Source organism: Apium graveolens, chromosome 3 (assembly GCF_009905375.1).
Source record: "Apium graveolens cultivar Ventura chromosome 3, ASM990537v1, whole genome shotgun sequence".
Classification (NCBI taxonomy): domain Eukaryota; kingdom Viridiplantae; phylum Streptophyta; class Magnoliopsida; order Apiales; family Apiaceae; genus Apium; species Apium graveolens.
Genome location: NC_133649.1, coordinates 174136378 through 174151958, shown reverse-complemented (window position 1 = coordinate 174151958; position 15581 = coordinate 174136378). Strand labels below are relative to the sequence as shown.

Here is a 15581-nt window from a genome sequence, read left to right as displayed (position 1 = left end):
GGGGTACTAAACTGTAATTTTCCAGCCCTTCGCCGGAAAACAGTCGGGTTCGCCGGAGAACTCAACTCCGGCATCCTTCCACCACCACAAACTCCAGATTTAATCTACAATTTACCAGGAATCTAACCTTACCATCAAATCAACCTAACAATCCCTGAGTTGGCCAGAATTTGGCCGAGAAGTTCGCCGGTTTTCGGCGAGCTCGACGTAAACTTCAAAACACAACTCCCTTCTCTACAGACCTCGTTGATTCATGAAACATGTACGACTTGATTGCAAATTTCACAGAGAACACAACCCACTATACCACAACATCAATCTATTCCAAAATAAGAAACCCCCAAATTTCAATTAAGAACATTCATAAGGGTTATAAACCCTAATTTTAAAATTCGAAAATCAAACTCAAATTTGAACATGTTATTGAACTCCAAATCAGACGTATAATATATCAAAATTATCAGGAAAACAAGCTCTACAACATGCAATCATCAAATCATACAAACAATCATCCGAACAAAAATTCATATTTTTAATAAAATTAATTCGAAAATAAATAAAAATATAGAAAAATACCCTTGATTTCTGTAGTAAAACGAAGCTCAGAATCTGGTAGAACACTTCAAATCCTTCGTTTTGGTTACTCAAGCTTTGAAAACAGAGATCGGTAACGCCTTCGTTTTGCTGTTTGATTCTTAGAACAGTTTATGAAATTAGGGTTTTTCTCTGAAAATTATAAAATTAACTATTTGCAAATGATTTTGATACGAAATAAAATACGGGAAAAGGCTATTTATAATTACGGAAAATTAGTATCTCGTTGGATCATTCCGGATATAAAACGGTACGTTTATTTATAAAAACTGATCCAAACGGTATCGGTTTTCGGGGTAATTATCCAAACCAGTACAATTTGTACTGCGGTCTTGGTCTCAGCGCCAGGTTACACGTACTACGAGGTGATAATTGGGATAGTTTAATAAAAAGCTCTCGTTTATCGAAAATACGGGTTTTATTGATTTACCGAAACGAATATTGTATCGAAAATGTTGCGCCGGGAGCCGCGCAGAACAAACCGTACGCCGGATCGAAAAAGTCGAAACATGGAATATGTTCGGAATATTACAATTAGGTTAGGAAGGAGTTCTCGGAAGAGTTTCGGGTTCCAAAAACGTAACAACGGATGACGTCGGTTGGTTCCCGTTTTTATAAAATAGATTTTAAGTACTCGGAAAAAGATTTTATAAATTTCATATGATCCTTATAAATCCATAAATCAATATAAAAATAATTAGGAAGATATGACAATTATCTATATTTTATTTTGGACATATAGAAATTAAAATACTCAATTAATATTATTTTTAAATATCCAAACACAGATAACACTTAACAATTAATTCACATAATGGATACTGAACACATATATTAATCATTTATTAACAACATAATTACACGATATATCCCGGATATTACACTAAGAACAACAAAATTCCTAGCTTCTACAAAGATCAACAAATTAAACCCTATACAATGTTCTAGCTTTTGTTTGTCTAAGGATTTAATTACCGGGTAACGATTATAATGCCTCTATGAATATACAAGAGTTAAATCGGGCATTATAACGTTACTACGGTGAGAAGATTAACGGATATAGATTTGGGTGTATATATCCTCTGTCTCTCTTTGCTTCAATTCTTCAGCTCTCTTGGGAGAGAAGATGAACGGAACAATTCAAATGTAGACTTTTATGTCAATTCAAATGTGTGGCTAAAATTGAACCACATAAATAATTGATTGTGCAATAAAGTATCTGCTGAGAGTTAGTTGCGTCCAAGGCATATTTTCCTTTTACTTACGATCAGGAGGAGAGATGTACTTAGTTTATTTTGCATTTCATGTTACCTGCGACCAGGAGGAGGAGGGAGTGTATTTGCCTTAGTTTTTTTCCTTCTATGCAAACTGGCGGCCACAGTACAAGTACTATACTTGTACTTAAACAAAATTGCCACCCCTGGTTTTACTTGCGCAATCTTTCCTTTTTTTTTTAATTTTCCTTTTTCCATTTAGTGTTCTTTTTCTTTCTTTTGTTTTCTTTTTCCTTTTTTGTTTTCTCTTTTCTTTTATTTTCTTTTTCTTTTGTTTCCTTTTTTTGTTTTCTTTTTCTTTCTCCTTTTTTTCTTTTCTCTTTTTTTCTTTTGTGTTTTTTCTATTTAAGTTTAAATTATAACTAACTTAATTTGTAAAATTAACTTAAATAACTTATATAAATAAACTTATTTAGATTTATAAAATAAACTTATTTAAACTTTATAAAATAAATCATTTTAAGTTTATTAAATAAATTATATTATAGTCCATTAAATAAATTTATTTAATTTAACAATTGAACTTTGAGCTTCGCCAATCCTTCGAACCGTTTAGCTGTATACCCTGCGCACTTCTTCTCTTACTTTAACAGATAAACTGCAATCTAAGTATGTTCCTCAACTTAACAATTCTTCTAAAAATAATACCCAGATTCCTTTCACGATCTGTTGACGCCTAGTGCAACTGGTCTGGCTCACAGATGACTAACTCTGATTCAGGTCTTCGTATTATAGCCTTGATTACATTGTTAAGCTTGCAATAACTTTATCACTTCGAGCACTGACAGTCAATAAAAAAATATACTTTCACTGGAATCCTTTCTGGTACTTTAGACAACGTCTTCATTGTTACTACAATCTTAAATACTTCATTCACTGTTCTTGACCAATGCTTGAACATATAAATGAACTCATGTCAGTGAGTATAACTTCAAGACTGCAGCTGTCTTTTTAAGCTCTATCTATACCCTGTCTTCAATTCTTTAAATTCATATACTTCGAACACTGTCTATCTTCAATCAAGGCCAATACACTAAAATCTTCCGATAGCACTTATACACTGAATCTCCATCATTTCTGAAACCCTGAAAGTCTTTAACCTTTATTTTTCACTGAGGCATGATCATATTAATGAACTTCTTTCAGTGACTTGTAAACAGACTTCAAGCTTTCTCCTAATCTTTTTATTCTTTATATTTGCCTTGTCTTCATTTCTTCTGATTTTTTGTGTAGGCGTAGTATTATTAACCTGTCATGTTCTAGTGTTGTTCTCATGTTGAGTTATCACGTAACTGTTCATACAGTTACGCAGTCTCACCAACATGCCCCCAGCCCTATAGGGGCTACAAGCTTAACATAAATGCTTTGCGTTTTCAAAACGTGGAAGTACACACTTCCTGAACTTTTCTCTATCTCTGATTAAGCGAACTTAGATAATGCATCTGCCTTAACTTTTTCTCTCTTGGAATGTGCTCAACATGGCATTCGTCGAATTGAGTCATCACAGCCCTTACTAGGCAAACATACCTGGCCATTGTTTTATCTCTTGCCTCAAACTCTCCCTTAACCTGGGATATGACAAGCTTCAAATATCCACAGACTTTCAAGTTCTTGACCCTCAATATCCCTGCTAGGCCGAGACTAGCTATCAGAGCTTCGTACTCAGCATCATTATTTGCGGTTGGGAAGTCTAACTTCATGGCATATTCAATCAAGAACCCATCTGGGCTTTGCAAAACAAGCCCCACTCCACTCGAATTTGTTTTTGATGCTCCATCAAAATAGAGAACCCAATATTCCTTCTCTTTAATGCTAACGCCCTCTTTTTTGACTCCTTTATTACCTTCCGTGTCTTGAGATATAGTATCTTCCTACCCTTCGAATTCTTGGTTGGGTATAGTACACTCCACCACGAAGTCAGCCAATGGCTGGGCTTTTGTTGTCGTTCACGGCTTGTACTTGATGTCAAATTCTCCCAATTCTATTGCCCATTTAATCAGTCTTCCACTAGCTTTGGGACTATGAATAATGTTTCTCAAAGGCTAATTTGTTAGCACTTCAATTTTATGAGCTTGGAAGTAGGGATGCAACTTCCTTGAAGCCATCACTAGGGCTGAAGCAAACTTTTCAATAGTCGAATATTTCAACTCAGCTCTGTGCAGAGTCTTACTGACATAATATATGAGTTTCTGGACTTTAAGTTCCTCCTTAACCAATACAGCGCTCAAGGATTTTCTGGAATGGCCAAATATAAGTACAAAACTTAATTCAGAGCCGATTTAGCCAACAACGGGGCTTGAACCATATACTTCTTCAATCCTTCAAACGCCTCCTGACTTTCCTCTATCCATATGAAATCTTTTACTTTCTTCAAGGATTTGAAGAATGGCAAGCACTTGTCTCCGGATTTGGAGATGAATCGTCCTAGAGTCGCAACTCTTCCAGTGAGTTTTTGAATGTCCTTTATGGAACATGGTGCTTCCATATCCAGGGTAACTTTTATTTTATCAGGATTGACCTCGATTCCTCTCTTGGAGACCATCAATCCAAAAAACTTTCCAGATCCCACTCCGAAAGCACACTTTGCAGGATTTAGCATCATTTTGTGATATCTTAGGACCTCAAAAGCTTCCCTCAAATGGGTTATGTGGTCAGTCTTCACTAGACTTTTGTCTAACATATCATCGACATAAACTTCCATAGTTTTTCCAATAAGATCCTTGAAAATCTTATTTACCAAGCTTTGATAGGAAGCTCTTGCATCCTTAAGGCCAAACGCCATAAAAAGATAACAAAAAACACCAAAGTCAGTGATGAATGATACCTTTGGGATATCATCCTTATGCATCTTAATCTGATTGTATCCACTGAATCAATCCATAAAACTCAGCATCTCGTGGCCAGCGGTCGCATCTATCAATGTATCTATTCTTTCCAGCGGGAAATGATTCTTTGGGCATGCATCATTTAAATCAGTAAAATCCACACACATTATCCATTTTCCATTAGCCTTCTTTACCATTACAGGGTTTTCTAACCATTCCGGAAATTGTATCTCTTCAATGAAACCGGCCTCCAAGAGCTTTTCTACTTCTTGTTTGATTGCCTCCTGCCTATCAGGGGCAAAACCCTTTTTTTTGCTTCACAGTCTTTCAGTTCGGATCAACCTTCAATTTGTGAGTGATTAGCTCCGGGTCTATGCAAGGCATATCAGCTGCCGACCATGTAAATACATCACTATTCTCTTGTAAAAACCTCACCAACTTCCCTCTAAGGGGCTCCTCTAGTGACGCTCCAATGAAAGTTACTTTCTCAGGATCCTCGGGAGCCAAAGAAATCGGAACCAAGTCTTCTATTGGCTTCCCTCTTTTCTCGTCATTCTCACGGATATCCAGTTCTTTAATAGGCAATACCTGCCCCCCCCCCCAACTCCATCATCCCTAAGAGAGGCTATATAAAAACTCCTTGCCATCTTTTGATCTCCTCTCTTCTCCAATCATGTTCGGGGTGGGAAACTTCATCACTGAATGGTAAGAAGAGGGGACTGCCTTGAAAGCATATATTCCCGTTCTTCCCATGATTGCATTGTAAGTTGATCCATCATTTGCCACTATAAAGTCCAACATCTTTGTTGCTTGTCTTGGTTCCTGACCTATAGTCAGGGGCAACTTAATTATTCCTTCAACGGGGCACTCGACTCCAGCAAAATCATATATTGGCATATCAGTTGGGGTTAATTGAGAATCATTATATCATATCCTTATAAAGGTATCATGGAGTAAGATATCCACTGAAGCTGCATTATCTACGAGGACTCTTTTCACTGGGTTGTTCCCTATTATTGGTGTTATGACCAGAGGATCGTCACGAGGAAATTTGACACCCTCTAAATCAGAATCATCGAATGTCATTGTTACTCCTATCCTAGCCCTCTTCGGGGCTTCTCCGATAATATGCATAACTTCTCTAGTATATGCTTTTAGACGAATCAGCAGCAGTTGGTCCTCCAAAGATTGTATTTATCACTGGCCCTCGGGGTCTTGGTCCTCCAAATATTGCGTTTATCACCGGTCCCTTGCGTTGGAGATTTCGCCCCTGATCATCCTGATCCCTTTTGTGATAATCGAAGTTCATTCTTCCATTATTACTTCTGTCTCTTCCATCTCCAGTATACTTTCCCAGCCTTCCTTTTTGAATGAGGAATTCTATTTCGTCTTTCAGTTGCCTACACTCATCGGTGTCATGGCCAGCGTCCTTGTGAAATCTACAATATTTGCACTTATCTAGCTTAGTAGGATCAGCCTTTAGGGGCTTAGGCCAACGAACTTCCCTGTCTCTTTTGATTTCCATTAGGATCTGATTTCTAGGAGCGTTTCGTTTAGCATATTAAGTGAACTTTTATCCAGGTCCTTCCTTCTTCGGGGTTAAATTGGTGTTTTGCTCAGTTCTAGGATACTTTTCCTTAGCATTATATTCTAGATCAGTCTTTCGCTTCTTGCCTCCAGAGGACTCATTGTTTACCACCGTCTTTCTCATGCTTTCCTCCACTTTGATATACTTCCCGGCCCTATCTTGGAGCTGTAACATGCTTTCAGGGGGGCGCTTGGACAAGAACATCTTGAAGAACTCATCCCTAGTTCCTTGCTGCAGTGCTATCATAGCTACCTTGTCATCAAGGTCTGGGACCTTCAAAGCTTCCTTTGTGAAACGGTTCAGATAATCTCTCAAGGACTCCTTTGCTCCTTGCACAATGCTCATGAGAGATGCTGAACTTTTCTCATGTACTCTTCCACTGATGAATTGTTTGATAAAAGCTTGACTTAATTTCATGAAGGACCCAATAGAATTCGGAGACAAACGGCTATACCACTTTGGAGCCATTCCCGACAGGGCTTGGGGAAAGGCCCGACACTTTATAGCGTCATTCACGGGCTGCAGCAATAATGTATTAGAGAACGTTTTAAAATGATTAGCGGGATCCCCGGTGCCATCATAAGCTTTGATGGTGGGCATCTTAAACTTCTTTGAGATGTGCGCATTCATTATCTCTTCAATGAATGGTGGAGTTAGATCATCAGTATCTCCTAGGGGCAGAAGATCACTTGGATCAGCCCTTGGGACAACAGTCCTTCTTTGTAGCGGGCCATCCAGGTCTATGATTGGAGAAGGATTTTTCCTCCTCGGAGGTAGTGGGGGTCTTGGGGTTAGGTGTGCCTCCAGGTCACGCTTCAGCCTTTGGATCTCAGCTTCGTATGCCCTGATCCTCTCCTGCACTTCTTGGGGATTCGTCCCTCAGGTGCTTCCAGGACGCTGATTAGCATCAGGCATTGGTTCTTTTCCAGCATGCCTCCTTCTTGGAGCCACTTCATCATCCGAAGATTCGGAGTCTCTATCAGTATAAGGCCCGAGAATTCTTGATCTTCAGTAAAAGGAGCCAAACCACGTATGTATTGGGGCGTCTACCCTTGTGTTTCACTCCGACTAACATGTCCACTTCCTCCAACCTCGGGGTATAAGGGCATCCCATAAAGGGGTTAGTGGTCACAATAGTTGAATAATCATACCCAACAAGTCGAGGATTCACAGGTGCATGTAGCTGTTGAAATTGGGAATTCATTCATTGAGGAGCTGGGGGATTCGTCCCTCGTGGCTGAGGCTCAGTTTCCCCTATCAGGGTTCCTCCTTGGGTGGAGGCGTAGGATGAGTGTGGGGGTATCTCCACCATTGACGAAATCGTTTGAGTTTCTCCAGCTGGTTTTCCTTCAGGGGCGCTGTTTTCACTCTGTGTTCTCACCATGGTTGTTGTTATGCTTTTCCACAGACGGCGCCAAATGTTATGGATTAAAAACTAGGTATAATTTATTACTAGGGTTCGGGAGGTCAAGGCCTTTAATGGTTGCTCTCGTGTTTCGTAGCTTAACTCTGCATTTATGAGATGCCTACGTATCTCTGTGAATTAGAGAATCAAGCCAAAAAACGTAGTTCTGAATGGAGGGGTGAGACCCCTTATATAGATGTTGGGAGTCCTTGAATTGGACTAGGGTTATGAGACTTAGGGGACAAGTCTCAGAATTTGGATTGACTTTGGAGTTCTATAATAAAGGAATCAGACTCCTTGTTGGTTTAGGTGCCGTCTAGGCTATCTTCCATAGAGTTATATTACTGATTGGACTCATTTAATGAGCTGTTAATCCTCCCTATTTATTAATTACGAAATTAATAAATATTCAGGGCTATTGGGCCTTTTTTGTTCCATCAGTCCTGATCAATGTGTTAACTTTCTTGGTCTGAATGTCATACATATGGCCTTCATTAATGGGCCTTGCAGTCCTTAACGCAATATTAATGACGTAGTTAAGGTTTATTTTATCCCATATAACATATATATATATATATATATATATATATATATTCGATCGGAGCCTAATGCACCAATTTTTTTTCAATTATTTCGTTTAATTTTTTTTCTCCATTATGAATAATGGATACGGAAGAGAAATATTCATTCACAGGATTCTTGTTTTTTTATAATGGAGTAATTTATCTTTTGCATCACTTTAATTTCTGGGTTCTAAACATAGGGTTTCATTATTTAAAAATCGAACACTTTGCATCCAATAATTTTCTTGTATTCGCAATAAAGTGTAAAATAAAAGATTATTTGTATTCTAACTCATGTATAGTTTTATATAATTATTTTTTTTCCATAAGTTTTTATATAATTCTTTTTTTCCATAAGTTTCATATAATTTTAATTGATATTAAAGTTAATTTTTTCTACCCATTTTAATATTAATTCATATTGGGGTTTATATCATTTTAATTTATATTAAAATTAACTTATTTTACTAATTTAATTTTTATTTTATTAAATTCTCATACAATCTTTACTATCACAATCAATTTAATTATTATTTAGTTAAATTATAAAATAGATATTTTAATATATAATATATGAATATTATATGTAATTATAAAGATAATTTCTTACTCGGTATAATGGCCTCAAAATGAAACATAATAATCTAGGCTTTTTATCCCGGGTAAAACAAAATTATACTAGTGATTCATGATAAAATAAAATATAAAATAAATTAAATATAATTAATTGGATTTGAATTGTATAATGTGTCATGGCTTCAGAAAAAAAAATATTAATTTAGAATATTTTTTAGTATTGAACCGGTTAAAATAAAATAATTTATACAATTCATGTGTGCTAAAAGAAAAATATTATACAACTGATACAAACTAAAACATAATTAAAATAAAATATAATTCGGCCAACTAAAAAAATCATATATACAATGTGTTAACTTAATTAATTTTTATGAATACATATAGAAATATTTCGTCCAAACAATAATATTGACCTTTTCAAATACCTCTCATTAAAAAATTCATAAAATTTACATGTATTAATATATTTATCATGAAATCATATAAGTTAAAAAAATTAAATAAATAATTTACGAGTTTAGTTCAAATTAGGTTTTTAAAAAAAATATATTATATATTGTTAAAAATAAAATCTGTGCATCGCACGCGTTTTAAGCTATATTATAATAAATAAAATATTGAAAGTTTGGTTGGGATCAGTGTCCATTGTAAATTAAATTGATATTGAAGTCAACTTCCTCTATCAATTTAAAATTCTAATTATTATCAAAATCTATACTATTTTATTTGATATTGAATAAAAATTATCTTATTAATTATATTTAATTAAAATCTAGAACAATCTTTTTTGTAACAATCAATTTAATTATTAGGTAATTAAACTATAAAGTAAATATTATAAGATATATTATATAGATATTGTTGACGGAGGAATTTGGGAGTAACAAAGTTTGAGGTTCGTAGCCGGAAACTAGATCTGTGACGGTGGTTCTTCGTCGGAAAACGTGAACAGTAACCGTCAGATTTTATGAACAGTGTTTGTCAGGAAGTATGAACAGTGTTTGGTGGTGGTGATTTTTGGTGGCTGAGATTGTTTAGGGTTAGTGGTGGCTCCTTTGCGCTCTCACTTCTGACCCCTTGCAAATTGCCTACGTATCCCTATTTATAGGGAATTAAGCCAACGTAGTTCTTGGGGAACAAGAAACCTAATGGGCTTAGATATCTTGTCCCGAGGCCCAGTAGGAAACCTACTGGAAACCGTCTTCTACTAGCTTTAGGAATGTCCGCCGATGAGGCCCAACCACAAAGGCCCAAGGCTCGTCCGCGGCTTCAAGACTTCACGGATAAGGCATCTCTCTGGCCAAGGATAACCCTCCGCTACCAGCTGTTTCTCTAATCCATGGACGCAGGTATAGCCGTGGTTCACCCCAAATGTTGGACGCATCCTTGTCCCCCGGATAAGGAATCCCTACCAGATTGCAGGATAAGGGATCCCAAACTTTTGGGTGCAAAATGCAGGATACTCCAAAGTCTCCCAACAACACTACGCCATAGATTGGATTCTGCAACCCCAAGAAACCGTTACTAGAGGCCAAAAAAACGTTGTTAAAGGCCAAAAAAGGCTATTGCGACTCTTTTTCGGAATTGCAATTTTAGGCGTTGTAATAGAGTTTTTTGCAACCCCGGAGACACCCTATTGCAACCCTTGGTTATCTGTTATTGCAACACCAATGGGATTGCAATAGGACTTGAAAAGTGTTACAACATGTTTTGGGCTATCAGTACAATATTTGTGGGCCCCACATGTGAGGTATTGATGCAACCCTTTTGCAATGTTTTTTTAATGTTTTTTGCAACGTTTTTAGTATTTTTTGCTACATTTTACACTAATTATTAGCAACACTATAAAGACCTATTGCAACGCTTTTACAAAAAAAATGCAAGAAATTGTTTGTAAATTGGCATGCCCATAAATAAGATCATAATCTTAAAACCAACACAATCAACCAATCCACCAACCATAACATTAGTTATCACAAATAAACACAACTACCTTCACCATCACCATACTACCATCTCACCATCACCATACTACCATCTCACGTTACATGTTCATCTCATAAATTCCAAATAATATAATACAAACTGAATTTACAAAAATAAATAATCTTGAACCATCAATTCTAGTAGCAGGGTCATGCGCCACTTTCAATAGTTTCTTGTTTAGGATGTGTATAATCCTAAACGGACCTGAAGAAGAAAAACTAAATAGAACTCCTAATTCTAATAATAAACCAAAAATTTTACTTCGCTTAACATCTGTCATTAGCAGGACTGTCTTCTGCAATATGAGACCAACCACAACCTGCAGCGAAGCAATAATTTGTCGGGAAATTACTACTGGGTAAAAATGAGATATGGTGATAATATCACATTCGCTCACCTTGCTGAAATTTGGTACCAAAACAGCACTATGAGGATGCGTTGGTTCCACAAAGAATGGTAAATTCATTAGCTGCAACTGTAAACAAAAATAATTTAAGATTGAACACGCATATGTCATAGGAAGAACAACTTGTAGACATATATGCAGAACAGTAATAAGAACAATCGACGCATACCCCTTCTTAATCCACCAAAGTTTTGAGGATAACATCGATTGTAGATGCCTCGCAAGCAATGCAGAGTATAAAATTGAAGAAAAAATGAGCAAGCTAATGCGTATTACTTCTAACTAATTATAATATAGTTCACAGTAACATAATAAAGTAACCGCCTCTAAATTCAAAACGCAATTTCATAATTCAAGTTACGTTTGCTCCCTCCATCCTGTGGAGGCTCATCAACAATATTGTGAAGTAGTTCCACCTGAGCTCTCTCTAGCAAACTAAAAGAAACATCTCTGCAAGTTTAAATACACAGGTGAAGAAAAACTCTTATCCGCACAAAAAGTATTCTTATATATCCACTAATATGATTTTAGTTGTTCTTTTGCCACCCGGAAAAAATACATATATAACATACATACACATGTAATAGTAGTAAAAATGTCAGTAGTTTCGTGTTTAGTTTGAAGGCAGGGGATCACAACTCCAACGGTCCTCAATTAGAAAGTACTTAAACTATTAAAAAATTCTAACTAGTTGATATGGTCAGAAAATTTAGTACATTTTTTTAGATTAGATTCATAGTTCTCTATTATTTAATTTAAAATACACTCGACCTTTTTTTTAGTTTATGCATATACAATTAGTGGAGATATATTTTCTGAAATTAATTATATGTACAGTTTATGCACAGAGAAAGAGAACACTAGCAAACAAGCCAAAAACAGGGCATAAAAGCACACCAGCAGATGCTAAAATACTGAAAAGCAGTCTATTCAAACATGAGATATTATTTTACCGAAGATAATATACTTGAAGAAGTGGACATGAGAGTGCAAAATAGATCAAACTAATATATACCCCTAGCTAGCTAATTTCTTTTTGTTTCTTCTATAATTGCCTATAAGTCCTGAACCCCCTGATTATGAACGCTCGCGTACTTATCATAACTGTATTGACAATGCATTGCAGGGTATTCTTATATGGACAATTCCCTAGACCTGATATTGATTGTGTTACTAATGACAATCTCATCATCAATATCCATAATCAGTTGCCTGAGCCTTTTCTCCTTTCCTGATTAGTACACACCTCTCTCTCTCTCTTACCCTTTCTCTCTCCCTCCCTCTCTCTCTCTCCTGGTCAGCAAATTATATTGTTAGGAGTTGTTTCTAGGTATGGCCTGTATATTAAATATTTAAAATTCTAACCGATTTCCTGAATTTGTCAATTATTTAGCTTCCAAAGTCACTCAAAGTCTCAAATTAGCAATTTCCTAGTTGTTATGAATTGCTTTCTCTTTCATTTCTTTTCCATAAATTTTCTCATTTTTTTCCTTATTTTTTTGAAAAAAAAATCTTAAAAATAACAATGCACCATCATGCATGGTACAATGTGTATACAACTATACTTAAGTGACATGTACTGCGGGCATGCAGGAATGGGCTTCAACAAAGAAGAAATTCATACCAAGATGGAGTATATGGAACAACATGTCTCAATGAGTGGGTACTAATATCTGCACACATGTTTTTTGATAATACATATTTGTAAAAAGTCCAAATACAGGAAATATCTCGTGATTATAGCAGAAAACAAAATCAAACAAGCAGAACCAGATTCCTTCAAAGACAAACTTAGCTAACATATTTACAGTCATTCAACCATGTTCAAATTTACATTCTCCTTCTCCACATTTAAAATGGCAGACAAAAAATCAAAACTGAAATGTATGCATACATTCCACTATATTTACACGTATGTGCTTGCCACCAGTTAAAGAATCAGACACTTGCCCATGTCATTTCATAAACAAACAGAGAACCAAGTATTAATACCCATTTACTAAAATGGGTATCATAGCGTTTTACTAAAATGCTATGATAGTGTATGCTTGAATAGTACTTCAGAAACAAACGCTATTTTACTTAATTTTTCCTATTTTTTCTTTATTTTTCAGCATTTTTCATAATACCTTGCATATCGTATTTTGAAGAAATGCTATACAAGTATATGACTTGCATATCACATCTTATAAATGCTATCTAAGAACTGTTCCTAAGTTCAATTTTGTAGTAGTTAAAGATAAAAATTGAAAGTGTGCTTACCAATGATTGCACCATTCAGAGCCTCCATGGCCTTCTTAGCATCTTCATGTAAATTGAATCCAACAAATCCAAATCCTTTTGATACTCCAGCATTGTCCTTCATGATGACCACACTGGAGATGTTCCCATATTCCGAAAACCTTTCGCGAAGGACATCCTCTATAACATCTTCACTAAGATACTTCACATATAGATTTGTAAAATTTGATTCTTCACATGCATTCTCCCTCTCACTCTTCTTTATAAACTTGGACACATATCTATACATAGACCAAATAATTAGATTGGACAAGATTTTTACTCCACCAAGAAACTATGGCAAGCAGTTAAAAAAGTTCAGGCTCCTTAGAAATGCCTCAAATATATACATCAATGTGGGCAACTTATGACACTAAACATGACAGTATAAGAAGTCTCTTAATTAAGCAGATAAAAAGCAATAACTTAGAGCACATGTATCAAAGTTAATGATCATGTAGACATTTAGATAAGCATACACCTAATACAATTTATAGTTTTTACTACAAAATGAAAGGAGATGACCTGTATGGAACATGTATGGTAGGGAAGAGTGAAACATGTAACGAAACATCAAGAAGCAACTACAGTTGAAACTGAATACATACATATAATGAGTAGGGAAAATTACATGATGCAGTTGACCCTAACGTTACAGATGAAACATTACTAAATAACATAAGAAACAGTGCAAAAATTTAAGAAAGTGTAGGGGGCTTACAACTGCTTTCCCTCAAGAAAAGATTGATGCATAGCAGGGAGAAAGGGCAGAGTCCTCAGAATCAAAATGCACGAATCCAAAGCCCTTACTCTTGCCATCTTCCTCAGCTACCTTGCAATCTGTAGTAATAGAGGGCTTCCAGAGCTTCCGAAGCTAATCAGAACATACAAATGCGAAATGGACAATTCATCAATTCAACTTGTGCATACCACCAACACGTTTTTTTAAAGAAAGTGGAATTATCATTTCTTAGTTCCTTATCAAATACTCCATAAATTTCAGATAAAAATAATATTAGAAAATCATTAAACGAACACAAACAAGACAAGTAATGATATAAAAATTTAAATATAAGATATAGAATCTGAAACCTGGAAGTGCAGGCATAACGCAAAAGGTAACAGGCTTAGGAGACTTCTCGACCTCAACGAGACAAAGAGAGGGGGGCTATACCTTAAAATCGAAAAAAATCAAGGTTAACCCATTGATTCTGAACTAAAACCAAGCTTGAACCCTAAAGTCTTGAAGAACACTCTTCAATTGAAACCCTGAATAGAAACCCAAATTAGTGAAAGCCTAACCCCAAAATTTTGAACCTATTTTTTAGAGAGTGGAAATTGAAACCTTATTTAGCCCCAATCGAAATCCTAAGTAACCCCAAATAAAATCCCTAAATTTTGAAGCCCGAAATCTTCTAATGAAAACCCTAATTTTGAAATAAGATAGGGAGAGGCAGTTTCTTGAGGGCGAGAGTATGTGTTTAAGTGTGAGTATCGTTTTTGTCTAATATTTCAAAGCACGCGGTTTTACCGTTTCCCAATTTTCAACACCTGCATAAACATTTCTTTATTTTAATTGATTATTTCTTTTTTATGTTCTTAAATAATATTTTTAATATTTAATTATGAATAATAAATAAATTCAACAATATATATTTTAAATCAATCCACTAATGACTTGATAAGTTTTTAAACTTTCAATTAAACTAATATTATTATTTTTGAAAAATAAATAAAATATGTATTTCAAATATAACTACACTAATTAATATTGTTTTCAATATTTCTTTATGAAAAATAAAGAAATTAAAAAATATAAAAATATTGTAAATAAATTCACTAGTGACTTGTTAAGTTTTATAAAACGTTCAATTTATCATTATAATATTTTAAATCACTGCACTAATATTATTAACTTCTAAAAATAAATAAAATATATATTTCATTTCTATGTAAAAAATTACTAATTAGTTAAATTCAAAAAAATCATCTTTAATTATATATGTCATTTTGGTAACACATTTTGACTCTACCGCAACATCAAAAAAGAGGGGTTGCGGTAGACATTGGTTTTGAAGACT

At 35.2% G+C, this 15581-nt stretch overlaps 1 protein-coding gene across 2 annotated transcripts; it reads right to left on the bottom strand.

The window, feature by feature from the left end:
- Positions 1–10755: 10755 nt before the first annotated feature.
- On the bottom strand, positions 10756–14997 carry LOC141712941 (polyadenylate-binding protein 6-like). 2 transcript variants are annotated; one of them, XR_012571733.1, is made up of 6 exons: positions 14593–14997; positions 14222–14374; positions 13483–13742; positions 11390–11670; positions 11212–11289; positions 10756–11133 (listed from the first exon to the last, which is right to left on the bottom strand). XR_012571733.1 is itself a non-coding variant. In XM_074516072.1 (5 exons), exons 2-4 carry the CDS (start codon positions 14317–14319, stop codon positions 11240–11242), a joined length of 408 nt encoding a protein of 135 aa, XP_074372173.1. In that variant the 5' UTR covers positions 14320–14374; positions 14593–14997; the 3' UTR covers positions 10756–11133; positions 11212–11239. The 2 variants fall into 2 exon arrangements, 1 of the variants encoding a protein (XP_074372173.1); XM_074516072.1 differs by lacking the exon at positions 11390–11670.
- Positions 14998–15581: the final 584 nt, after the last annotated feature.